At 39.5% G+C, this 26,480-nt stretch overlaps 1 protein-coding gene across 1 annotated transcript in view; it reads left to right on the forward strand.

Annotated features, from left to right (window-relative positions):
* Tmem26 (transmembrane protein 26) overlaps window positions 1–26,160 on the forward strand; it is a 45,159-nt gene extending 18,999 nt beyond the window's left edge. The window contains exons 3-6 of the mRNA XM_021175292.2: window positions 3,398–3,511; window positions 7,230–7,450; window positions 22,418–22,494; window positions 25,318–26,160. Of these exons, the coding sequence (XP_021030951.1) occupies window positions 3,398–3,511; window positions 7,230–7,450; window positions 22,418–22,494; window positions 25,318–25,736 (831 nt within the window). The 3' untranslated portion in view covers window positions 25,737–26,160. The remainder of the gene's footprint in view (window positions 1–3,397; window positions 3,512–7,229; window positions 7,451–22,417; window positions 22,495–25,317) is intronic.
* Window positions 26,161–26,480: the final 320 nt, after the last annotated feature.

Genomic DNA, 26,480 nt, shown 5'->3' on the forward strand with positions numbered 1-26,480 from the left:
GTTGTGGGTAGCTGGCGAGTGTCAGCGGACCCTGCGCCCCAGCTGCCCCGGTCGCAAATATCAATCCTAAAGCCACGAAGGAAACATTTCTCCTCCTCCTCAGATCTCTTGCTGAAACTCATTAAAGTCTGAGGCACCCTCCATGTCTGCATTAAAGAATGTTTGTAGCCATAGATTGGTTGATTCAAGTCACCATGTGTTTGATAAAACGACCACAAAGAGACAGAGGACCACTTGAGTCTTCTTTAAGGACTATGACAATAAGCCATGGCAATTTGAATCAATTTCCTTTCTAACAGATACAATCATACAACATGGCTATCATCCACAATAACAATTCATTTCTCTTAAATGTTTTCATAGTGTAAATGTATTGCACAACTAATTGCTACACAGGTCAAATCCCATTACAACCAATAGCATGCAATGAAAACCTCACTTTTTAATAATGATGATGATGATGATGGTAGTAGTAATAGTAATAATAGTTTTGAGCCTCAGGCATAATGTCTGTGATTTTCATACTACAAAAGAAGTCAAACCTTTATTGCTGGAACTTGACACTGAACATTAAAATGAATGTCTAGAGATTGAAGCAGGAAGGACAAGCAGAGACAGAAGTCAAAAAAGAGAGAGATGAGAATATTCGGATTATCTTTAAAGAAAGAAGTGGCATTGCAGAACTGAAGGTGATGCAGAAATCCACTTTGTCCTTTCATGATAATCACTTTTGTTCCATAGGACCTGATATTTCAGAGAGTTTTCAATTAGATTTTCTTACTAGATTTAAGGACCCCATCCATTAAGTCAGGGTCAGCCATTTCTGATTTATAGAAGAAAAACCCTAGGGCTTAGAAGGTTTAAATTCAGAACCAACACTTGGTCCAGAAAGAACACACTCTCTAAAGTTTCTGAGGAGCTTTCATAAGAATCATCTGAATGTTTCCACGATGGAAAGAGTCATTTGCTTTCCATTGATGGAACCAGAAAGATGGAGCCATGACTAAGAACACACTCTGCCCTTGCAGAAAACCTGAGTTCGAATCCTGCTACCCACTGGACCCACACCTTCCTGTAACTCCAGCTCCAGGAAATCTGATACTTTTTCTGACCTCTTCAGTCACCGGCAGGCCTGTGACATAAAAATGCAGAGAGACATACACATATGCATAGTTAAAATAAAGTGTAAATCTTAATTTCCACTACTCCCCATTCATCTACATCCCAGTTGTTCTAGATGACCAGTTTCATACCTTCATTCCCAACATGATATAATCTACACAAATGTTAACTAAACCGTCCTGAGGATCACAATTCTAACCCCATGTGAGCACTTTTTCTGACAGAGCACACTGAAAATGATGGAAAGGGCCTGTGATGTCCTTGTTATGTTTGAGCTGAAAGGATACATTAGGCTTTAATGACACAGCCATAAATATGTAACATTCTGGTACTACAATGACCTTCATAAAGTCCCTTGTATGATGATCACTGAAACGACAGGCCCAAAAGCAGAAGTCAAGTTAGGGTTAAGGATTGAAACCTGTATGCGTGGTGGCCTTAATGGCCTGAAAAGGAAGGTTCTGTTAGTCTAAAATGGAATAGCAGGAGAGCAGAGGAGCTCAGTTACCACGATGTTCATGAAAAGTCCTTTGCTGCCAAATTAGAAAGCACTGCACTCAGGGGTGACATTTCCCATAAATAGCAAGGTGTCTGTGGAGTTTTAGAGATAAAGGGATCAGATCCTATCATCTCTCCAGTTTTAATGTACAGTATATTTTCATGCCTATAAAAAGGTGGTCACATTTTGTTTCTAGTGACAATTACGTACTTAAGCTCACAAAGGTAAACTGTAAATGGTGATTTGGGGTCTCGACAAAAGATTAAGTGTTTTGTCACCATTACCTCCTCTTGAAACCTTAGTGACATGAATGTATACATGTGTGTACACATATGTGTGCATAAACAACAAACACACATAAGCATAGTCACACAGATCCACACACATGAACATATGTGCACATAAACATACACACACATATAGGCACTCACATATGCTACACACATGAACGTACATGTACATGCAATTGTGCACACACATATGAACATACACACATGTGCATCCATACACATACTGACTTGCACTTTCACTTGCATATACTCACATCCGTATGTTCACGCCCATCCCACAGGAACGTACATATATAGTACGCATGCTCCTAATTACTTGGGATGTGTGCAAACACGATTCACTTGGGCTCAGAGCAGAAAATCATGGCCTCTTGGCAGACTTTTTTTGTCTATTTATCAAATGGTTTACAGAATATTAAATGGCATGGTATCAAGAATAGTCAAGAAAAAATCATTTCTTATGGTTTGAGCTCTTTTTGTTCCTCAATAGATTCTCTTAAGTAATATGTAGTCATGGAGTGTGGTAGTGATGGTGACAGCTATGGTAATAGTGGTGGTGGTGGTGGAGGTGGTGGTGATAATTGGTGGTAGTAGCTCTCTTCCTCTGTCTGTTTGTCTGTCTGTCTCTCTGTGTGATCTTTCTCTGTCTCTCTGTCTGTCTTTATTACTATCTCTCTGTTTCTCTATGTGTCTCTGCCTCTGTCTCTTTCTCTTCCTGTGTGTGTGTGTGTGTAAAACATTTCAGCACTCCAGATGCTTAGAAAAAAATCATACACTCCCTAAAATATGCTCCCACAATAGTTATTTTGTCAAGTGTTGTCTCTTTGTTTTCTTATAAATTTTTCTATATCTTATCTGTTTCCCGGTATCTGTCCAGATCAAATTATAAAAGGTTTGTTCACAGACACTCACGTACAAAAATGAAGAAAGGAAAGGAAGAAATTATCTTCTAGGTCAATTCTCAAATTTCCCACAACCTTAAGTTGGCTTCTATAGCAACACTGGTGTCTGGGATACGAGACATGCTGACCTTTTGTTTGTGCCAGTGTCTGGCCTGAAGGGTGAAAAGTGATTGGATTATTTATTTAACTGGAATGTTATTTTTAGATATAGATTTAGATTTAGATATAGATTATTAAGAAACAAACTCCTAGAATAAATGCTTCGACAGACTTGAATGTATTCTCAAGAGTTTGTAGCACAATTGATCCAACAAAGGTTCAAGAAAGGGACCCCAGTTACTAACCAACAGATTTTACAGCTTTTTAAGATGGCTCAGAATCTGTATCCTCCTATGCAACAGGATAGAGAGACAGGCAATGAGCATTCACCTCGGGTGTCTTCCACCTCAGATTCTGGTCCCAAGCGATGATTGCGCATGCGTCTCTGTAGATGTCTCCCACCCTTATAATCTCTTGCATGGAGTGAAACTGCTTTGCTATTACTTTGTTGCGATGGTTTTTGCATACCAGCTCTCGATTCTTAGTATTGCAGCACCCAATCTGAGAGAATGGCACAGAACTTCAGCGGAAGAGGAGATGCCAATCAGACCCTGTCATCCCACAGAGCCACCAACGGAATGGGGAATATCCTTGAGCTGGTGAGAACTTTCTCCACCATTTATAGAAAGCTTCCTAAAGTTGTCCAAGTTTGGGGGACAAGAATTGCAAAATAAGGATGTATTATTATGTTGATTAAACCCATATCACCCTCATCAGGTGATGTCCTTTACATTAATAAACTTATGCACAAGGAACACGCTCTCAACATGTGCATAGAAACATAAACTGAAAAGGTATTATAGCCTTCTATCTGTATACAAATTTATACGCTCCAATTATATGTCTATATTTTTAAATATTGTTATGTATAATAGCACACATAACTCTTTCATTCATACAAAACCTCTCCTCTTGTCACATATGGTGCCTTGGTGATATGTTCGTCGAACATCTGTATAGATTTTGAAGCCGGGTATCACACAAGTTGGCTAAGATATCACTATATTGCTGATAATGACCTTGAACTTCTCATCTTCCTACTTCCACATCAGGTGTATGGGGTGCTGAGGAGCGGACCCAGGGCCTCATGCATACTAGGCACCATACCAACTGAGCTAGATCCACAGTCCAATGTTTCTAACCAAAAATTGATGAACCTACATGGATATGTCATTGTCACTAAATGTCATAGTTAACATTAGGGTTCACTTTGGGTATTCTGTGTTCTATGGGTTTAGAACATGTACTGTAGTCTATCTATCTATCTATCTATCTATCTATCTATCTATCTATCTATCCATCTATCTATCATCTATCTGTCGAACATCTATTTATCACCTCTCTATCATCTATCTACCTATCATCTATCTAGCATTTATTTGTCATCTATCTATCTATCTATCTATCTATCTATCTATCTATCTATCTATCTATCTATCGTCTATAGTATGTATCCAAAGTGTGTGCTTGCCTGTTAATGAACCTCTGTTTTCTACCCTCCCCAATCATTTTTAATAAGGGAACCCCATTCTCCTTCCTTCTCTCCCTCCTTCTTTCTCTCCATCTCCCACTATTTCAGAGGTTCTCAACTTGTTTCACAGGGGGATTCTAAGACCATTGGAAAGAACAGATATTTACAATATGGTTAGTAACAGTAGCAAAATTACAAGTATAAAATAGCAACAACAATAATTTTACAGTTTGGGCTGACTACAACATGAAGAACTGCCTTAAAGGCTCCTCTTCGGGTCTCTTGCCTTTTACAGAGTAGGATATTTTAATTTTAGTGAAGCTCAGCTAACTAATTCTTTCTCAGATCCTTGCTTAGATATCATATCTAAAACCACCACCACCACACCCATCATGCTGACGTTCCCTGACCTGAGCACTTGACAGCTTTACAGCTTTGCATTTGATGTCTAGTTCTTTGGATTTTGGGAAGAGTGCAAACTTTATAGTGCTATGTGATTTATTTATTTATTTATTTATTTATTTATTTATTTACTTGCCTGCATGTGGATGCCTAATTATCCCAGCACCTTTAAAAAAAACAATTATCTTATCTCCACTGAAATACATTTGCTAATACATTGACAATTACCTGTGGGTTTGTGGGGTCTGTTTCTGGGTTCTCTGTTCTGGCCTATGGTTCTATTTGTCTCCTTTTACCCAATGTGCACTGTCTATGGAACAGCAGCAGTAAGTCCTAAAAGGCACACAGTATCAGGGCTCCAGCTTTGTTCTGCTTTAATGCTGTGTGAGCTAGTTTGGATACTTTACCTCTCCCTATAAACACGAGACTCAGTTCTTCACCTACCAAAGAACTTGATGACATCATGGTTGGACTGAGATCAAATACATGTCAAGTCATGGACCACTGGCATGTTGACAATGTTGAGTCTCTATATCCATGAACAAGAGACCTCTCTCCAGTTAGTCCCTTTGATTTTAGTCTTCAAGGAATGTGCACATAGCTAAGAGCTAGAGCACATGCCTTATAGATGCAAGGCCCTGTGTTTGATTCCCATAAAGCAGAGACTGACTTAAGTCCTCAGCATTTAGTATTTTTACCATATATGTGTGTGTGTTTGATATATATATATATATATATATATATATATATATGTTTATATATGTATATGTGTAAACATATATGTGCATGTCTGTGTATACATATGTACTAATATATGCATTTTAACAGATGTGCACATGTAACATGTGTGCACATTTTGTTAGACTCATAAACAAGTACTTTATTTTCCACAGTGACAATGTAAGTGATACTGAATTTCAACCCCAATATCTATTTCTTTACCAGTATATAGGAAGAAGATTGACCCTTGAATATCAAATTTTACTCTACAATTTGTTTATTAGGTTTGAAAAAAATTTTCTTCTTCCCTCCTACCAAGAATTCAAGACTTTCTACATATAAAAATATGTCTGAAAGAAATAAAGGCAGCTTTATTTCTTTTATTCCGATGAGTACAACTTTCCTTTTCTATAAAATATATATTGTCTAGATATATGATATTAATATAATAGAAAAGGATATTTTCCAAAATAGAGTGATAGGGTGGCTCCTTTTCTTCACTTGTCTTATATTTATAATTGATAATGATCATTTTGAAAACAGTTTACAGAAGGGACTCAAGACTAAGAGAACTCTCCACCATCGAAGGGTGTTTTCTAAAATGAGTTCTAGAGTAGAATAGAGTGATCCACACATTATCATCCGAGGTTCAGTTAGATCTTACCTTTGTCACTGTGGAGGAGTCACTCGGATTTTTATCTTAACTGAAACAATCATATTTGTCATGATAATGTGTTGTCCCCGGGAGTTAAATGTGTCGTATGTGAAGTCACACATGTGAAACAAAGCGTGTGAAGCCACACGGGAGAAATGTCAAGAAGAAAGTGACAAAAAATTAACAATTCTTCATCCTCCTGTGTGGATTGACCAGTTGTAGGTCACTTCTTTTGCTTTGTCATTGTGTATTTGGTATGAGAACTGACCCAAATGTCAGCTTTGCCCATCGTAACTAGGCGGCTTGGATAGATCACCTGGAGCCCTTATCCTGTCTACTTGCTTCATGGATCTTGTAGTCTTTAAATATTTCAGTCTAAGCCAATAGTAACATTTTAAAATTTACATAGAAGTTAAAAGGGAAGGATATTTCCTCCCTCTGGGATATACTATGGGATCTAACAGCTTGTCAAACCTAAGAGTAAAGACAGGCTCATTTTTTTTCTTGCTCTATTATGGATTATTGAGTAAATTGTTAATTATTCAGAGTAAAGATAGGACTATTACAATTATTATTCTCTTCCACTGAGTAAACAGATGGACACTATTTTTCCTAATTAAAGTTTTACAGCAGCAGTGGACAAAAGGAAGATTGTAAAAATTCCAATGTTAATAAATTCCGATTTTTAAATCAATAAAAGGAAAATATTGGATTGTTTTTATAATTTTAATATGGAACTTATCAAACTTTGTTAGGCACCATACTTTATTATGGACTGTAGTAAAACACCCAATGATCTTTAAAACATTATTAAATTGATTCTTTAAATATCACAAGGCAGCATCTTATTAGCCGTGTAAGGTTTAAATTAACCACATGTTGAGTAAATCCTGCTTTAAAAGCCCCATTGTATTTATTTTGTAGCGTGTTCATTTTCCTTAGTTATTAAAGAATGACTCTTGGAAAATGCTGACAAAAACACACTGTTGACCAGGAGCTGAAAGCCATGTTGAAGTTCATAATCATTTACACACTGACAGTTCCTGAACCTGATGTCTCTGTTCAACAGGCCAGAGGCTTTGTCGACAACTTATCCATGGTATGTGAACCGGTCTGGACCTTAGGACTCCACCAAACACTCCTGCTAATATTAATCATTGGACGATGGCTTCTCCCCATTGGAGGCACCATCACTAGAGACCAACTCTCAGAACTTCTTCTGATGTTTGTGGGGACGGCGGCCGACATACTGGAGTTCACTACTGAGACTCTGAAGGAAAATAACGTCAGGTAAGTTCCTGATCCAACGTCAGCACCACATGCTTGGCTTGCTGTTCTGTTATTTATCCTGCCCCTGGCTCGTTGTCCCATTGTCTGTATGTGGCATATGTAAGGCATTTAAAGGCAGCTTGATGTCAGGGCTTGAGGGAGGACTTATTTAGTGAATTGTTTTCTATGCAAGCCTCAGGAACTGAGTTTGGATCCACAATTGCCATGTAAGCACCAGGCATGGTGGGGTGTGTGTGTGTGTCATGTGTGTCTAGGATCACAACACTGGAGATGTGAAGACAGGAGAATCTCTAGGGCTCACTGGAAGGCTGTTCAAGCCAAATTGGTAAACTCTTAAACTCTGTGTTTAGTGAGGGTAAGGTGGGGCTGATAGATAAAAGCACCTCACATCAAACCTCTGAACTCCATATGCACTTAAACACATGTGCAGACACATCAGGTACACATAAGAACATGCATGAACATGTATTCACATATACACCACATGTACTATATCTATATATCTATACACACACACACACACACACACACACGCATAGACCAATCTTTATAGTAAAAAGGAAAATGCAGGAAGGAGGTTCAGTCTGAGAAAGGATATACCCACCCTGGATAGAAAACTGCCACATAGTTACACCATAAATCCAGGAGGGTCATGGTGGAACCACCGCGACTACGGTTATCTGGAGACCATCTCTATCCTCTTCAGCCAAGTGTCAGCAGTACAGCCCACGCCATTATTTTCTCCGAGATCACCTAGCTCCAAGAGCCGTAGAGACACCGTCCCTTTCTCCAGCTATAGAATTTACATTTCCCGGTGAGAAGGAGAATGGAGCCGATGAAGTTTTATTGTACAGAATTTTATTTTTAGTCAGTTGTGTTCAAAGCGCCCAAAGGCTTTCTGGTAGAGATGCCTATAAATTAAAACTTATTGAGTTGGTACTTTTATTTTTGCCACCAGCAAGCAAACTCGGAATCCGTGATCACATCTGTTTATGGAACTGCTTTCTTCCCATTAGGGATTTGAGTCTCCGTGCCTGAATGTACTTTAAGCTTGGGTTGTTTTGTATGATGCTATAAAAATAAATTGGAATGAGGCTGGCTTTTAATGCTACAGTTTACTTTATCCCACTCTCCTCAAACAACAAAACATAAAGCCTGAGCCAAACATACCGACTTATTAAATAAGCCTAATTTCTCAATCACAGCGTGAATCACTATTTATAAGTGAGAGATTTTTTTTATAAGAACAGTCATTGTTTTGTACATACTAAATTTTTTTTCAGTTTATTAAGTCAACATCATTTTTTGAGGTATCAAATATGAGTTGGATGGCTGTAGTCACTGTGTTTATTTTCATGTAGTGGTTCCAATGCCTTATGCTTGATCAGCATTTTACATTGTATAGTAATTTCAGATACATTTAAGATCATTGCAGTACAATGTCATTACTAGAGGAACATCAATGGACCATGATGGAGCCCCTGAAATTATGAACATGGATAGTTACAAACCTGACATCTATCTATAAAATGAATGCATACATGCTAAATATCTTCAGAGTACAGAGACAGCACAAGACAGTCAAGGGCTTTGTTTTACGGAGCTAGTCGTAAAACGAGAGAAATGCCAAACCCAGTTATCTTAATGGGCTCTGCGAGTCCCATCCAGAAGTATCATCAAAGAGTAATGGATCCCGTGTTTACCAATAAACGTTGATTATTAAATAAGTTGATTTAATTGTTTGACCCATAAAAAAAGCGCCCTTGGAAGTCACTCGGCACTGCTTAATTGACTAAGAACTGATTTGTTATTTAACATGTGCCAGGTACCGTGTTAGGCAGAGCCTGGGGAACCAAAGATCACGCAGTTCAGCCAGAACAGGACAGTTTCGGTCCAGTGAGAATTTAGGGAGGACTGGATGTTTCAAAGCATCATCAATTTCTCCAATTTTTTTTTCTACTTACAATTCAATCCGAATACTTTCTGAGTATATATTTTGGAAATTTTGAACTTGTGTTTCATGCCAGTTAAAGCTTAATGAGGCTGAATAAATTAAAGTAGGCCTGTATCTGCAGGCTTCTCATTCGTGGGTAGAAAGTGTTCTAGAAATGACTCCAAGTTCATTATAGCACTACAGCATGGATTACATGACAATCTTATACAATGTTTTCTAAGAACTTGAGTGTCCTACAAGCACCCTCCTATAGATAATAAAGGATTTTTGTTACAGATTCTATTTCTAAATATCTTTACATGTTGTTTTCGATTGTATTTCCTCAAATTGAAATTATTTTGTTTCAGTATTTCCGGATTGTGTCAGTGGCCTTTTCTGATTTCCCACCTGTCCCCTTGCACCTCTGTAACTCAAATCACCTCAACCTGTGGTCAGCTCCCAAAATGCATCTAGACTTCCTCTTCACAAAGCTTGCTTCCAAGTTCTAAGTTCCTGTCTCAGGTCTCACATATACTGTAAGAAACGACACCAAAAATGTCTTCTGTGTGTGTGTGTGTGTGTGTGTGTGTGTGTGTGTGTGTGTGTGTTTGTGTGCGCGAGCGCGTGCCTGTCTGTCTGCCTGCCTGTCTGTCTGTTCAGAAAAGGAGACTGGATCCAATGGAACTGTAGTAACAGCTGGTTGTTAGCCACAATGTGATGCTAGCAATTGAACACAGGTCCTTAACTGCTGAGCCATCTTCCACCTCATAAGGATGTCTTATGAATAACAGAGTTCTCTGTAATACAATGTACTGGTTTGTCTCTTTTGGGTCATGTTTCTTGCTGCCATACATAGGAAATAAGAACAAATCCAAAATCAAAAGCATCTTCCTTTTTCTACCTATGGGACTATTTAGCTCTCTCTCTCTCTCTCTCTCTCTCTCTCTCTCTCTCTCTCTGTGTGTGTGTGTGTATGCGTGTATGTATGTTTCCGTGTGTTTGTGTGTGTGTTTCCATTTGATTTAACTTTGTGCACTGTGAGATAAACCTTCAAGTTCAGTATTTTGGGCAATGACCCAGAATTATTTGTTGTACCAACTTGGACTAATTGACTCAAAAATATCTGTTGAAAATACTCTTTCTGAGTTCAACTGGTGTGTTTATTTAAAATCAGTTGATGGCAGGTATAGGAGCTCCAATGAGGCATGTGTGTGCTTGCCTTTATACCAACCTCACATGGTAGTTTTGGTAGACACTGTAGCACTAATTTCTAAAAACCATTGCTTCTGGTAAAATCACCAAACCAAACCAAACCAAACCAAACCAAACCAAACCAAACCAAACCAAACCAAAGCAAACAACAAGCAAACATACAAACAGAAAACCTTGTGGTCTTGTAGGAAGTGAACTAACCTGAAAGATTATTTGGGAAGCTTCAGAATTATAAAGCCCTCTCATCTGTGAACATGAAAAATCTGAGCTTGTTTCTGACATGTTTGCCTCCTTTTGGAACCCCCTGTCCTCTTACTGGCTTGCCTTGTTCAGCCTTACTATGAGGGGAGGTGACTAATCTTACTGCAACTTGATATGCCTTGCTTCTTGATATCCCCAGGAGACCTGCAGTTTATGAAAGGAAACTGAGGAGGGATGGATGGGGAGGGAGGAGGCAGGGGTGAAGGAGGTGAGGGGTGGAGACAGGGAGGAAAGAGAAATTGCCCTTGGGATGTTATATATGATAGATACTCTTCAACTCACCTTTGCATTTCACATCCTTTCTCTGCTTTCTACATGATTCTCTTGAGTCTTTTATTATTTCTTTTATTATTTTTATTACTATGTCTTATATTCTTTCTGATGGAGGTTTTTTTTCCTTTCCTTTCTTTTTCTCATTTTTAGTTGCTTTAGTGGAGACATTATTTATATACATAATGATTTGGTAACCAGCAATGACACACAAAACTTGCCTATTTTGTTTCTATCTCCAGGTTTTACTGTATGTTAGATCATCCTCCTTATAAAAGAAGGCACTTCTGGTTGTTGCAAAGTATGCTCCATGAATTTATTTTTCTTGTCTTATTCTACCATCTTGTAGCCCTCCTCTGCATCAGACAGATACAGTAGAATTGAACATTTCAGTCTCAAGAGAAATATTTTGGTTTTCTCTGTTAAGGATGCTGTTGCCATTCTGCTGGCCCAGGCTATCATTATAAACCTGAGGAAATGTATTTTTATTTCTACATCAGTGAGAAATTTTTCTTATGTGTATTGAATAGCATGAGGTCTGCCTTTTTTGATATGATTTTTATTTTGGTGGTTGTTCTTTATTATAAAAAAAATGACTGTAGTATATTAACTGATCTTCAGATGTTAAATCACCTTTGATGCCAGGATAAATTGAACTTAGTTGTGCACCATAGTTCTTTGTGATGTGGTTTTTGGTCTGATTTGCCAACATTTCTCCTTTCTTCCATCTTGTCCATGGGGCATATTGTTCCCCAGTATTATCTCTAAGGGTGTCTTGTTCAAGCTTTTGAATCCAGACAACACTGGCTTTTATAAACGTACCAGGAAGCATCCTTTTTATTTCTATTTTCTGAAAATATTTTTTGCATAATTGATATTATTTCTTTCAAGAATTTATAGAATTCCCCGAGGAAGCAATCTAGGCCAGGCCTTTCCTTTATGGGAAGTGGTTTCCTTTTCCTCTTTGCTTCCTCTGCCTCTTCCCCCTCATCTTTCTCCTCCCTTCTTCATCGTATCTAATAACTAATTCAATATCATTTCCTCCTCTAGGACTAGTTAGATATTTTATATTTTTCTTATTTGGGGTTGTGCTTTTCTCTCAAGGATATCTTTTTCTCTTTCTTGTAAATAAGTGGTCTTTTGCCATGAAGTGCTCCTGCTGTTAGCATACATGTGTTAATAAGTTCTGTGGACTCAGAGGTGAGCCCTCTGTTTTGTTCCCTGGGTTTAAATGTTGACTCACTCTCATTCCTTTTCCCCAGAGAGGATGGGCTTGCTTACTTGTTGGGGAGGATTATCAGCCTATTAATTAATTATTTAATTTATTTATTTATAAGGACAAACATATGGGTTTTATTGACTTGATGATAATCATTCCATTTTCATTTCTTTCTCAGACTTTAGATCACCAGTCTTTCTTCTCCAGCATCCAGAGTCCCACATTTATTTCTCAGCATGGCTGTCTTAAGTTCCTATAGACTCTGATGTCTTGGTCCTTGATTTAATATAATTCAAAATTAGTTTCCAAGTAAATGAAGATTCCTCAAATTTTCTCCTTCATTTTTATTTTAATTCTATTGTACTCTTGTTATGAATTAAATTGGTTCAATATGTTTAAATGTCCCGAGGCTTGCTTGATGAAGCATCTAGCTTTCTCTAGAAGGTGTTTTGCTTGTGTAAGAAGGATGTGTTCTTGTTTATATTCTATCATAGGTTAATCCTGATGCAGCTATGGTAAAATACAACAGCAGTAGTCCATTTCATCATGACTCCATCTGCCTCATGGACCATAACTTCATCTCAGTCTCCCGAGGGCTATTATGCCAATACATATATTATGTGTTGGGATGTTACAGCACACACTATGGTTTTGTCCTTGACAATATTTACGCACTATGGATTTTCTCCGTTACGATATTTTCATTTAACAAAAGGGTGAGATCCCTCTCCATCCCATTTGGCAAAATCATTTGGTGTTGGTGGTGGTGGCAATGGTGGCGTTTGTTTTTGTTTTGTTTTTGAAAAACCTGCTAGCAAGACACCTTTCAAGTAAAGTCTTTCTTTAACTGGACTAAAATAGACAAAAAAATGTATTTTTTTTGCCTTTTGCTTGAAGAATACAGCTTTGTTTTCACAAAGGCTACATGGTTGACAAGTTTTCATTTATGATACACATAAATGCAATACAAATATCTATATTGTGTATAGGCTGCTCACTCAACCAAGCATTTTCGGAACACCACTATCTCCTTTCAGGTTTACTCCTTGCTTATTCACAGCTGCCGTGCACATGAGGAGTCGGCATGCTGCCCACAAGGTTTCCTTTTCTCTGTCTACCAGCGGTGTGGCTGTGCTACATCTAGACACACATGTCAGCCATCATCTCTAAATGCTGTCCCTGCTTCCTTTTCCCATCCCCCTTCTGAGGCTGCTGTTGCACGTGTGTGTCTGTGTGTTTGGGGTTCTTGGTTTATTCCTTTTGAATGTATTTGAATTCTCTGAGATTCAGATCAGACATTTTGCTGTGGGTCTATCTGCCAGGTCACTCACCTGTCTAATACTATCTCAAATCTAGACATGAAGTCAGACCATGGAGTCTTCCAAGTTGATTTTTCACATCGGTCCCTGTCCTGTTGACTCTGAGGGTCTCTGTACTCATACCACGTGGTTGCTGTGTCTTCACTTCATCTGTGGATTCCTTGAGTCTTTTACATCCCATTTTTCTTTAGCGTGAGCATAGAACTGTTTTCCAGTTTTGAAAAGATTAGTTGCTTTGGTGCCCTTGCTTTGTGCTAAATCGTGTCATCTTTAGTTACTGGCTCCTTGTTTCTCTTTTTGATGTATCACATACTTTGTTGATAATTGGCCACTCTCCCTACATCTCTGCCACCATCACAAGCTTCTTCATCTATTACCTTAAAAAATGCTTTTATCTTATATGTGTATGAGTATGCCTGCACATATTATGTGCTCCACATGTGTTCAGTGCCTGCAGAGACCAGAAGGTGGTTTATAGAGCTGGAGTTACAGGTAGGCACTGAGAACTGAACCTGGGTCCTCTAAAAGACTAGCTGGCACTCTTGACCACTGAAACGGTTCTCCAGGCAGACCTCTCCCTTTGTTTCCTTAATCGGAGCAATCTATCAACGTCAGGATGGCACTGGCTGATGCCTTGGCTTATTTATTTATTTGTTTGACTTTATTTATTCATTTATCTTATTACTCAATTGTCTTATACTAATGCTTTGTAAATAGCATTATTGTTGCTCATTTTTATATTACTTGTCTTATTTATTTTATAAATGTATCTAGTTATTTGATTTTCAGTGTCACTTTTACCTTGAATTTTGCACAGTTCCAGTACAGTGATGTAGTTTGCACTTTGTCACTAGAGCAGAAATGGATATGGAACTTTAAACATTTACAGCCACACCCACTGAAGATATGGAATGCATTCAGATCCACATCTGTGCTCAGAGAACCCTCATTTAAACAAGACCCAGTTGGGCCCTCTCTGCTCATGCCTCTACTTTCTTAGTCAGCTGAGTGCACAGGAGAATTTTCCATGTCTTTTTAGAAGGTCTGTAATAGATTGGAAGTCTATTTATCACTCACATGAATTGGTTTAAAAGTTTTAAAATTAGTTTTAAATTTTCACTTTCATTTCTAAACAAATCCATCATGACTCTGGACCACTACATTTTTTTAAATTTATTTTTTATTAGATATTTTCTTCATATACATTTCAAATGCTATCCTGAATGTTCCCTATACCCTCCCTCTGCCCTGCTCCCCTACCCACCCACTCCCGCTTCTTGGCCCTGGCATTCCCCTGTATTGGGGCATATAAAGTTTGCAATACTGAAGAGAGGCCCCTTGGATGACTACATTCTAAATGTGAGCTTGTTTGTTTTCCCTCCCTCCCTCCCTCCCTCCCTCCCTTCCTTTCTTATTTCTTGGAGACAGGGTCTCTGTGTAGCTTTGGAGATTCTGTAACTCACTATATAGATTAGGCTGGTGTTGAACTCATGGAGACCCACCTGCCTCTGCATCTTTAATGTTGAGGTTAAAAGTATGTACCAACATGCCAAGCCTGGGTGGGGATTTTCAAATTGCATTCTAAGCTCATTCAGCTCCTTCCAGCCTCCAGGAACCTCTCACTTTCAAAACCCAATCTCTGATTGATCAAGATGGCCTTAACGTGTTTTGTTGGGGTACAGAAAACGACTTGGGGGCAAAAGGTTTTCTTTGGCTTACAGGTTCTGCCCGTCATGCTGGGGAAGGCATGGCTGCAGGGGCAGGAAGCTGGCCTGGCAAACAGGAAACAGAGATAGAAGAGAAGTTGGGCTATAAAAAACCCCAAACCCCATTCCCAGTGATATACTTCCTCTAGCTAGGCTCCACCTCCTAAATTTTCCATAAGTTCTCCAACAGCGCCACCAGCTGGGGACCAAACTAGAGACCAAGTGTTCAAACACAGGGTCCTACAGCAGGAGTCAGGGGTGGGAAGTAGAGGAAGGTGGACAGTTCATATTCAAATTACAGTCAGCCTCAGCTTTCTCTCTCAGAGCATTTCTTACAGGAAATCTGAAATGGTTCTTTATTTCTCGCTCCTGTTGAGTTGTACTCTCCTCTCAGCTCTTACAGACATAAGATCCATGTCTTCCAGATGTATTAAAGAACCTAATGAGCGGACAACGTCATAGAGGATGAAGGCTCCATCTTGCAGTGTTTGTGGGAACATCCGGGCCTCACTTTAAGACTCAATTAATAAACAGAAATCCCCATCCATTTTAATCAGCTGCCCCACCCCCTCATCAATCAGCTGCTCCCCCTCCTCCCCGGGGATCCTCCAGTGCTTTCTTTCCTAGGGTTTAAAACCTCTCCCATCTTTTGTTGCAGCATATTGCAGTGATTCTTCCCACCAACTGCAATCATCTGGAAGAAATTCTTCTTGCCCCTTTAACTTTATCCTACATAATGTCTCTCTCCCTCTCCCGGCGGCAGCTGAGCCGGGAGCACGCACACCCTAGACATTGCTCTTACCTGAAACTGTGCTACATTAAGGAGAGTCAATGTTGCTGGATTTGTTGCTTGTCGCTGGTTAATTTCCACAGCATGGATGGTGATCTTTGACAGCGTGTCTAATATAACCCATATTTGTGAAGGGGGAGAGGGATCTGCTGACCTTTCTATTGGCCGTGGCTTCTCTTTCAAAATGTTCATGAGTCTAAATTGAGCATATTCGGGAGAAATAGTTCATCACCTCTGGGAACACCCTCTGTATGATTTCTGAACACAGATTGTTTATTAAAAAGAAAAAGTCTGTTTCAGCACCATTACTATATTTCAGAATATTTGACAATGCAGAAAAGGCCCTTCCTAAGTTTCTCCTGGGCTCAATCTCTTTTCAATTTTCTCAGTGAACTCTTTTTTTTCCCCCTGAAACCTTTGTGCTTTGTCTTCTCTTTCTCTTCTTTATTGTCTCTCAATGTGTTTGTTACATTTTTAAATGTGCATGAATCCTATTTGTGGACTGTCTCTTTTATAGTAAAAAACTCTCCATGTTAAAAAAAAATTAGTTAAGAAGATAATCAAAGAGTGACTTATTTTATATTTTTTGGAATTTATTTTTATGTGCGTGGATGTTTTGCTTCCATGCATATTTGTGCACCACTTGTGTGTATGTATTATCCACTTGGCCAGAAGGCAATGTCAGATCCCCTGGGACTAGCAATACAGATGGTTGTGAGTCTCCATGTGGATGCCAGGAATCAAATCTGGGTCCTCTGGATTTGATGGCAGAATAGCCCCTGATACTTCATATTTTTTTAATTTTTACCTACTAAGTTGGTTGTGATGATCCATCATAAGGTAGTAATTTTTCTTCCCAATAACTAAAAAACAAAAACAAAAACAAAATCAAAAACCCACATAAACTCAGTTCAGTAATTTTACTTCTGAATCTTTTCATTTTTGATGAGAAGACTCATCCTCAATGTAGATGGTATCACTCCCTGGGCTGAGATCTGACACTGTACAGAAAAGGGGAAAATATGAGATGACAAGCTGAGTATTCATCTGTCTCTGCTTCCTGACTGTAGATAGAGTCATGTTCAATCATCTGGATTATTATATTATTATATGATTATATTATATAATTATATTTTCATATATAATCTATAATTATAGTTCTATATGTTATGGAATATATAATTATTATATATTACAATATAAATGTATATTATATTATTATATAAACTCTGGACACTGTGAATATGGCACCTATTGTAAATCATGCTTCCTTGATAATATTTCTAAAGGTTGACTGGTTTACAACGGTGGTGAATAAATCCACCCTACAGTCCTTGGAGATTCTTGCCTGCAACTTCAGTAATCTTAACTTTCCAACATTTCCCTTCTAGGGTTCACTCTCTTAGCTAATAATTCATTATTCTTCTTTAGATTTTTTTCTGATGTATCTTTTCAAAGTCATTTTTTTGATAATTTATTTATCAGCATTCAAGTTCTTCTATACTTGGCATGTGGACAGATAACAATGTCTATGGAAAACTTTGCCATCCCTGTTGATGGTTTTTAATCTTGACTATCCACAGGATGGGATTTGAAATCACGGAAGAGGTGCACCTCTGGGTGTGTCTCCGAGGGTCCTTCCAGAGAGGTTGAACAGAGGGGGGAATGCTCTCACTGAGTGGCGATGGCACCTTTTTCTAGTCGGGTTCTGGGACTGAATTACAAAGAAAGGCTGAACAATTGAGAGGAGCACTAGAATTCATCTCAGGCTGCCTCCTGACTGTGGATACAAAGTGACCAGTCATCTCCTGCTCCAGACTCTGACTCTCCAAGACGGTGAACCACACCCTTAAATGGTGAACCCGAATCTCTCATTTTCTTCCTCAGGTCACCTTTGTCAGAGTCCTGGAACAAGTAACTAATAGAGAAAATCATATGGTTACACTTGGACGTGTTTAGGTCTAAGGGTAGTCTAAAGTTTATCTCTATATAATTTGAACATGAAATTGAAATGTGAAGAATTTTAGACATAAAGTAGCATAAAAATAACATAAATAACAGACCTAATTATTGCTTAGTTGTCAAAATTTATATTAGAATTCCAAACCTGGAATTGTTCTCAGGTCTCTAGGTTAATAAGTTATTTAATTTTCTATATTCATTCTGAGGCAGGCACTGTCATGATCATCATATAAATATAAACATAAGAAATATAGTCTCAGGACTATGTGTAATAAAATAAAAGTGACTAATGTTCATTGCCTCCCTTCCCCCCCCCCACAGTCTGCATCAGATGCTGTATCAAAATATATATTCACAGTAAAATAATACACTTAAACTGTCCGATGAGATCCAGTAGCTACTGTGATTGTTAGCCTCAAGGTACAGAGGACTAAACAAAAGCATGCAATTGTTGAGTTAGAAGTGGACACAATGTAGCCTATGAGTATCAGTCTATGCAGATGTTAAGTGAGAAGTGGACACAATGTAGCCTATGAGTATCAGTCTATGCAGATGTTAAGTGAGAAGTGGATATGATGTAACCTATAAACAGTCTAGCATTAAAGGCCTTTATTCTGCTCTTCTGGGGGTAGTATGGTTGGTGTTTGCATCCCCAGGAACTAGACTGTGTACTGCCACTGTACTCCATGGTATTACAGACAAATGTTTGGGGCTGAGTTATTAAAGTTTGGTATTGCAAGAAATTTCAAAAGTGACCATTTTAGAAAAACACTTTTGGCATTTATTTCAGAAATCCTCTCTAAAATATCAACCATTTTCTTGCAAGCTCTTTGGGATTAATCCTAACAGAGGCTATCTGCCCCGGAAGTGATGTAGTCTATCTTTGGGCAATTTTTTTTAGAAATGATAGATGCATCTAAACTCCTTTGAGGCTCAGCTTTCACTCTGAACTTACAAGACAGGGTTTTACTTTATTTCCCTCACTGGATCCCTTCAAGCACAAAGGGGAATAAGCATCAGCGTCTCGATCTGTTCCCTACCTAACCCTGCTCTGATTTTCTTGGCAGTGATAGTCTCTGTCCTTTTATGCAAGTTATAAATTTCTCTCCTCAAACATGAAGCATGATTCATGCTTCTGATGTGTGCTGAACATTCTAAAATACAGGAGGACTAAAACTTACCATTCAATTCTTGGTAATGGTACCAGGATTCTAGTGTGATGGCTGTTTTGCATTGTCAACATAATGGGCATTAGCATCATCTATGAGACACTTCTGGGAATATCTCTAAGGGAACTTCTGAACAAATTGGACTGAGAAAGACTCACTCTGAATGTGAGTGGCACAGTACAGCCTTTAGTGAGTTATTTAGTTTGTACACAGGGTTCCAGAGGGCCAGGCTGAATGAAAAGATGGGGGGTGGGGTAAGCAGAGTGCCTATGTTAACCTCTATCTGCCTCCTACCTGCAAAATGCCTGTCCTGCCATTTAGGGTGGCATCACTCAAACCTTGAGGCAAGGTAAATCCTTCTTGCCAAATTTGCTTTGGCCATCTGTTTCATCACAACCAGGAAAAAAAATAACTTATCAAAATTAGCTGAAAGACTAGATGTGGGCTGGAGTGATGGCTCAGCACTTAAGATGTGAGCACTCAAAGTCTGTTTCTAGCTCCTAAGTTGGGCAGCCCAAAGCTGCCTGGGACTCGAGCTCCAGTGGCTCTGCTGCCTCCCTATGGCTTCCATGGGAATCTACATACACACATACACATATGGATACACATATACATATGCACACACACACACACACACACACACACACACACACACACATTAAAAAGGGAACAGCCACTCCTTTAAGAGGATAGATGCTAAAATCAGCTAACTTTATTCTTTCTTTCAAGAAAATCTATTTGGACATACTTCCCTGCCTTACTATGTCTTAGTTTCTTCCTTGATCGGACATGAAAGCACAGATGCCTTCTTTGTTGAGTTGCTAGAGGACTAAGTATAATCCTAGAAACCATGTATAATATTAGTTAAAAATGGAAGGTTTGCTCTGTATAGACACTGACAGGTAAAGAAGCTGTTTAGTCTACCTTCTCAAGGGACTTCCACTTAAAATTCGATTTTACATTTCATGGGAACTGACCTGTGCTTGCATTTGACTCTGAGAAACCATAAATCATGTCGAGCCACAGGCACATAATTAGTTATCAAGGGAAAAACCACTCACTGCTCCTGGGGAATGGGATCTTTTCTATTCTGCTCTACCCTAATTTAGGTCATTCAGTCACATCGTTTTGGGCTCATGACCGGGTTTGTCTAGAGAATCGCTCTCTGTTTCCATGTATTGCATGGACACAAGAAGCCTCCCATTGACATCATCAACAAGGTCATTGATCAAACACACAGGGGAGCAGAGTCCAACACAGAGCCTGTGGCCATCAGTTAGAACATTTCATTTGGGGACTCATTTGCTCAGTCTGAAATCCACCTAGCCATACTCGCTCACAATATCTCTTAATTTTGTTAATAAGATACCATGGGAGATATTTGAGGGAGGCTTATCTAGATCCGAGTGTCTATTATCAAGTTATAGCATTATCAGTCTGGCAAACCCAGGTCAATTTTTTTTTTGTTGTTTTGAAATAAAGACAAGATAAGCTCATTTGAGAGCAGCTATTCTTGGATAACCCACAGGACTCTGGTAATTATTGTCTTTTCTGAGCTCTCGCAGGCACCTTCTGATGACTCCCTTATATAACCTAAGTAGGTGATAATGGTAACGTGCCTTCTGCCCTTCAGAATCCTGCTTCACTTTGAAGGTGAAGACTCTTTAATTTCTGTCACCAACCTCTTCTCCAAATTAACTACTGAGGCAGATGGTGACGGCTTTGAAGTTTCCTTCACAAATTCAGCTCTTACTTCTCAAGATCTCCACACTTGAAGCATTTATGGACACCCCTGAAATCACCTCATTGAGTCTTCTCTCCGGCACACATCCTGATGCCTCTCTAGCCCTCCCCATGCAAAACTCCCACTTGGGAAAAGTTGGAAACAAAGGATCTGTTGTTACATCACATGGTCTTGGGTTGTTTGCTTGTTTGTCTTCATCTTTGCATCCAGACAACATGTGTTTTCTGGAGCTACCTTTCTGGGAATTTCTGTAAACACAAACCACATGAAAGATTGGGTCTTTGGCTGAAGACCAAATCAAACTTTTTGATTTGTACGTCCAATTAAACTTTTCTATGGAAATATATTGAATACCTATCATTTCCAGGTACATTTCTAGGGACTGAGGATACAATAGTGAAAGAGGAACACACCCACACACACATACCACACATACATATACTACACACACAGACACACACACACACATACGACACATCCATGTATCACACACAGAGACACATACACACATACACAAACACCACACACACACACACACCACACACATACACACACACCACAAACAAACACTTAGCCTTTTAGTCTATACTCTGGTGGCAAGCTGTTGGTTACTGAAATTACCACTGGAGTTTTCCTCCTAAGGACGGCTTAACTTCACTATGTTGAATTTTGGGTTCATAAGCACCAGCATGCCCTTTTCAGTTGTCTCTTTGCTTTATTTATTTTTAAATTTGTGTGTATATGTGTTCCCCTGGGTTAGTACGTGTGCCTGGTACTAGTGGTCAGAACCCTGTGGACTGGGGTTATAGAGGGTTTTAAGCTGCCCTTTGGATGCTACAAACCAAACCCAGGTCCTCTGCAGTAGCAAAGCAGCAAGTGATCTTAACCACTAGGTCATCCCTCCTGCCTTTTTAATTGTCTGTTTTCAACAGTCTTGGAGTCATGGGGCTATCATCAGCTTTTTCTGGAAAATCATTATTGAAACTGGGGGGGGGGAGGGGTTGAACATTTATGTCTGTATTTAACTGTTTCTGATAGCATTTCTATCCTGTAATCTTTCTAAGGTGTCATCAAATTAGAGAAAAATATGACATCAATAGGCTCTATTCCACTTGATGCTTACGATTGTTATTATTATTATTTTAAAAGAATATATCACACATAGACCATGCTGGTCTCAAACTTGCTACTCAGCCAAAGACCCAATCTTTCATGTGGTTCTACTGCCATGCATGTTTTTTAAATCAATTTATTAGGACACAATGTATTTTGCCAACTCATAAAATACTTATTTAGTCCCTAACAAGCTGTGATTTATTATGTCTCTTCTCTGAGTGTGGGTATATGGTAAACTGCTCATTTAACATGCTCTTATCTTCTAGAACCAACCCTACTCTGGTCTCTGGCATTCTTGTGGTGTGGACGTGGAGTATGCTGCAGTTCCCCCTTGATCTGGCAGGTAAATGTTTTGCGTATTTGTGTAAATAAATAGAAAACTATGTCTCCTAAAGATAAATCATACTAGCACAAGGGAGGAAGTTGAGTGAGGTTGTGTTTAATATCCTAGCGTTAGCTCTACTCCAACTTAGGAAGAAAGTTGATACTCAGGAAAACCAAGTGTAGACTCACTTCAGTGTGTGGTGAACTTAAGATACCTGAATGTAGCCAGTTATGGTGAAGTGTATCTTTAATCCCAGCACTCTGATGGTGGAAACAGGAGGAGCAGGGCTTCACACTCATCCTTGGCGACATAGAAAGTTGTAAGCCAGCCTGGTCTATGTAAAATTCTATTTGCAGAAAGACCCCCCAAATTAATAATAATAAATACTTGAACAGTTAACTACACTGCTTTATATTCAACTCAGTTAATCCTTCTATTACTTAGCATCTCTAATCCTGCCAAAATTAGGTGAGATATATGTGACTCAAGTTTTCCATCTGTGAAATGGGATGACCCAACAATTCAAGTGATGACTCAGTAAGGCAATAAGTGCTAAGTGATTTAGTAATATGTAGTCTCCATATTTTCAGCCAATCACATCCCTACACTCTCCGTGACACTGGCCCTGCTTTACCTGGTCCTTTGCCCCATGTGGCTCCCATGGTGGACAGCAAAGATTCAAAACCATTCTATGAGCATGGAACGTTTTATTGGCCGGTGTCAGCCTGGAATCCCACCATAACTCTTTGACACATTAGACGTGTGTTGCAGGAATTCCCCTCCTGGTGCTTTACTCTGGAGAAACCCCAGACTTTTGTAATTCTTTTTCTTAGTCTATTTTATTCTTTGTGACACTCTTCCTGATGGCTTCAGGGTGAAGCTAAGTCAGAATGAGTACATTTTGGGATCCACGTTAATAGATGCAGGGGTCTTTTATTCAGGGTCTTCTTAAAAAGAGATTTATTTTATTGATGTAAGTGCACTGTAACTATCTTCAGACACATCAGAAGAGGGCATTGGATCCCACTACAGATGGCTGTGAGCCACCATGTAGTTGCTGGGAATTGAACTCAGGAAACTCTGGAAGGGCAGACACTGCTCTTAACTTCTGAGCCACATTCAGGGGTCTTAAAACATATACTTTCTTGGATACAGTTGTTTCCTGGAGAGATAGGGAGGGTTGCCTGGTTTTTTTCAAATTAGGAAAACAAAGAACAAAACTAAACAAATGATCACAACACAATTTGGGCATAGCAATGACCTCTTTTAATCCCAGAGCTCTGAAAATAGTCTCAAGCAGATCTCTGAGATTGAGGCATCTACTTGTGAGTTCCAGGCTAGCCAAAAAAAAAAAAAAAAAAAAAAAAAAAAAAAAAAAAAAAAAAAAAGGAAAGAAGGAAAATACAATCCATACAATCCAATTAGAGATTAATAATCAAAAATGAATATATGCAAACAACTTGCTGAAGTGTGCTTTAGGGGGTATATGCTACTTGTAACCTAGCCAGAAGCCAGCCAGCTGTCATCCTAATAGACTCCTGGGCTCCATCCTTTAAATATATTGAGTAATACTACCCTTAGCGGGTCTGCCAGGAGGAATTTCTTGGGCATGGCTTCTTACGAATGGCACTTACTGACCTTCTGTTTGTCTTTCATGGCCATTCATTCGCCTTCTCCTATTTTGTGGTTTACAGACTTGCTAAGAAAGTTTGTATTCAAAGAGGAAATTTGGTACACGTACAGAGGTGACAATTCTCTGCAGCTGTTGGAAAAACAGAGACCAAATGTCGCTTCTGACTAAACCGCTATTGTATTCTCTAACAAGCGGTGCATTACAGTCACCCATACCAAAGCTGCTTCATGATATGCGCACCCTATTGCTGGATTGAGACATCCTTTGTTGGAAAACTCCAAATGGGAGGCTTTATTCTTACAAAAAAAGGATTATTTTCTACCCTTGACCCTGAATTAAATTTACATCTTAGAAATTAAAACAAAAGTTTCATCTGTTGATGGACTCGCCTTTTGTTCAACTGGGAAAAAAAAAAAAAACTATGCAATTATACTCGTTCTCTCATAAACTGGGAGACAAAAGCAGATGGAATTAGGACCAAATAAAATAATGGCTTTTATTCAGGCTCCCACACATACACACACCATCACCAACATTAGAAAAATATGTTTAAACGTGAGTTAAATTTGAATTTGAATTCTAAGCACTTGAGTTTGCGAAGCAGAGTTTGCCCAGTGGTTGGGAGAAGTAGCACTTAGGGACAATGTTGAGAAAAAACATCTGGAATGGTCTGCGCTGGGAACTCTGCTGTTCATATGCTGCAGTTAAGGGTCAAGAAAATCCCTCACCTGCCTCTCCCAAGAGAAAGAATGAAGGAAGAAGCTGAGCAGAAAGGGAGACAGGGTGTTATTCTAACCAGAAAACAAGCCAATGACTAGAGACCCCTGTTTTAGGATTCATGGTCTCACAGGTTTCAAGGAAGAAACTAAAGCGCCTGGAGGTCATGTGACATGGCCAAGATCTCAGCGCTAGAGAGCGATGCACGCATGTGCACACAATTTCCTTTACACCTCCTTTTCTATAGTCTATTTAATAGATCATCTCCTACAGAGAGGCTGGAAGATGGATACTGAGCCTTTAAAGTGGATGGAACCACGTGGCCAGAATCAGGGTGGGGTTGAGGTGAAGAAATGCCCCCTATTCCTCCACATTAACCTGGAGGGCCATTCTCCCTCTTTCACAACAAGACCACCCTAATGGCTGTCCCATGCCTCTCTCCATTTTGCATTTCAGAATGTTAACCATTGTTTCTTTCATTTTTCCTCCAGTCCAGTTGAAACTGGTATGCCCCGCCTCAGTGAAAGCCAGGGGCTTCCTTAGGGTTTTCCTGTGCCAGTACAGTGCGGATCTATGGGCCATTGGTCTCAGCTTCTTCATCCAAGACGGTCCCTTCCTAGTTGTGCGCCTCGTCCTGATGATCTACTTTAAAGTGATCAACCACATGTTGGTGTTCTTTGCCGTGAAGAATTCCCTAGTGATGGTTCTACACTTCTACCGACTTGTGGCTTTGATTATGGCCACGCGGGACTTCATGCGAGATCATCCAGAAAGCCCCAAACTGGAGCACAGTGGCCCAGACCAACCCTCTGAGAGTGGTCCCAGTGAATGGGAGGATGCTTCCCCGGAGGCTCTGCCTTTGCGAACCTCACCTGTCACCTCTGAGGAGTCTTACCCAACCACACCTTAGTTATTGTTTCCAACATGAAGCTGCGAGGCTTAACTCGTTTCTTCTTACGCCCCCATGTTTGCATACACCATTTTTTTTAAAAGAAAACAATACGAAAAGATGATCTTGTATCAAAGCCAAGGTACTGCTCTATTTTTTTCATCTGAGTGGAAGGAACTTTGACGTCGAGTGGCTGTCTCTACAACGTCCTGCTCTGGTAGCGGACATTACACCGCTCCGAGAACCATTCTAAGTGATTGGTTTTTATGGAACTGCTTGAAAGGCTGTAGACAGAATGGCATAACACACCCTCCAAAGATTTAAGGCTGACATTTACCACCCCCTTCCTATCAATGCTCTCCCGTGTGCCTAGTGCTACAGCTTTTGACTGGCTGGACTACGTCACTCTCACATCTGAGGTTTTCTGCAATGTCCCTCCGCCATTGGCGCACACCTTTAATCCCAGCACTCGGGAGGCAGAGGCAGGTGGATTTCTGAGTTCAAGGCCAGCCTGGTCTACAAAGTGAGTTCCAGGACAGCCAGGATTACACAGAGAAACCCTGTCTCGAAAAACCAAAAACCAAAAACCAAAAACCAAAAAACAAAAACCAATGTATATTCAGTGAACGCTGAACAAAGGAGAGGGAAATGATTTTAAAATCAACTTGCTGGAAGTTGGGAGCTAGTACTGCCCTGCTTCCTTGGTGCAGAAAAATAGCTGAGGTAGCTGCACAGGCCTTTACAGGAATACCATTTTCCTAGACC

Source organism: Mus caroli, chromosome 10 (assembly GCF_900094665.2).
Source record: "Mus caroli chromosome 10, CAROLI_EIJ_v1.1, whole genome shotgun sequence".
Lineage (NCBI taxonomy): Eukaryota > Metazoa > Chordata > Mammalia > Rodentia > Muridae > Mus > Mus caroli.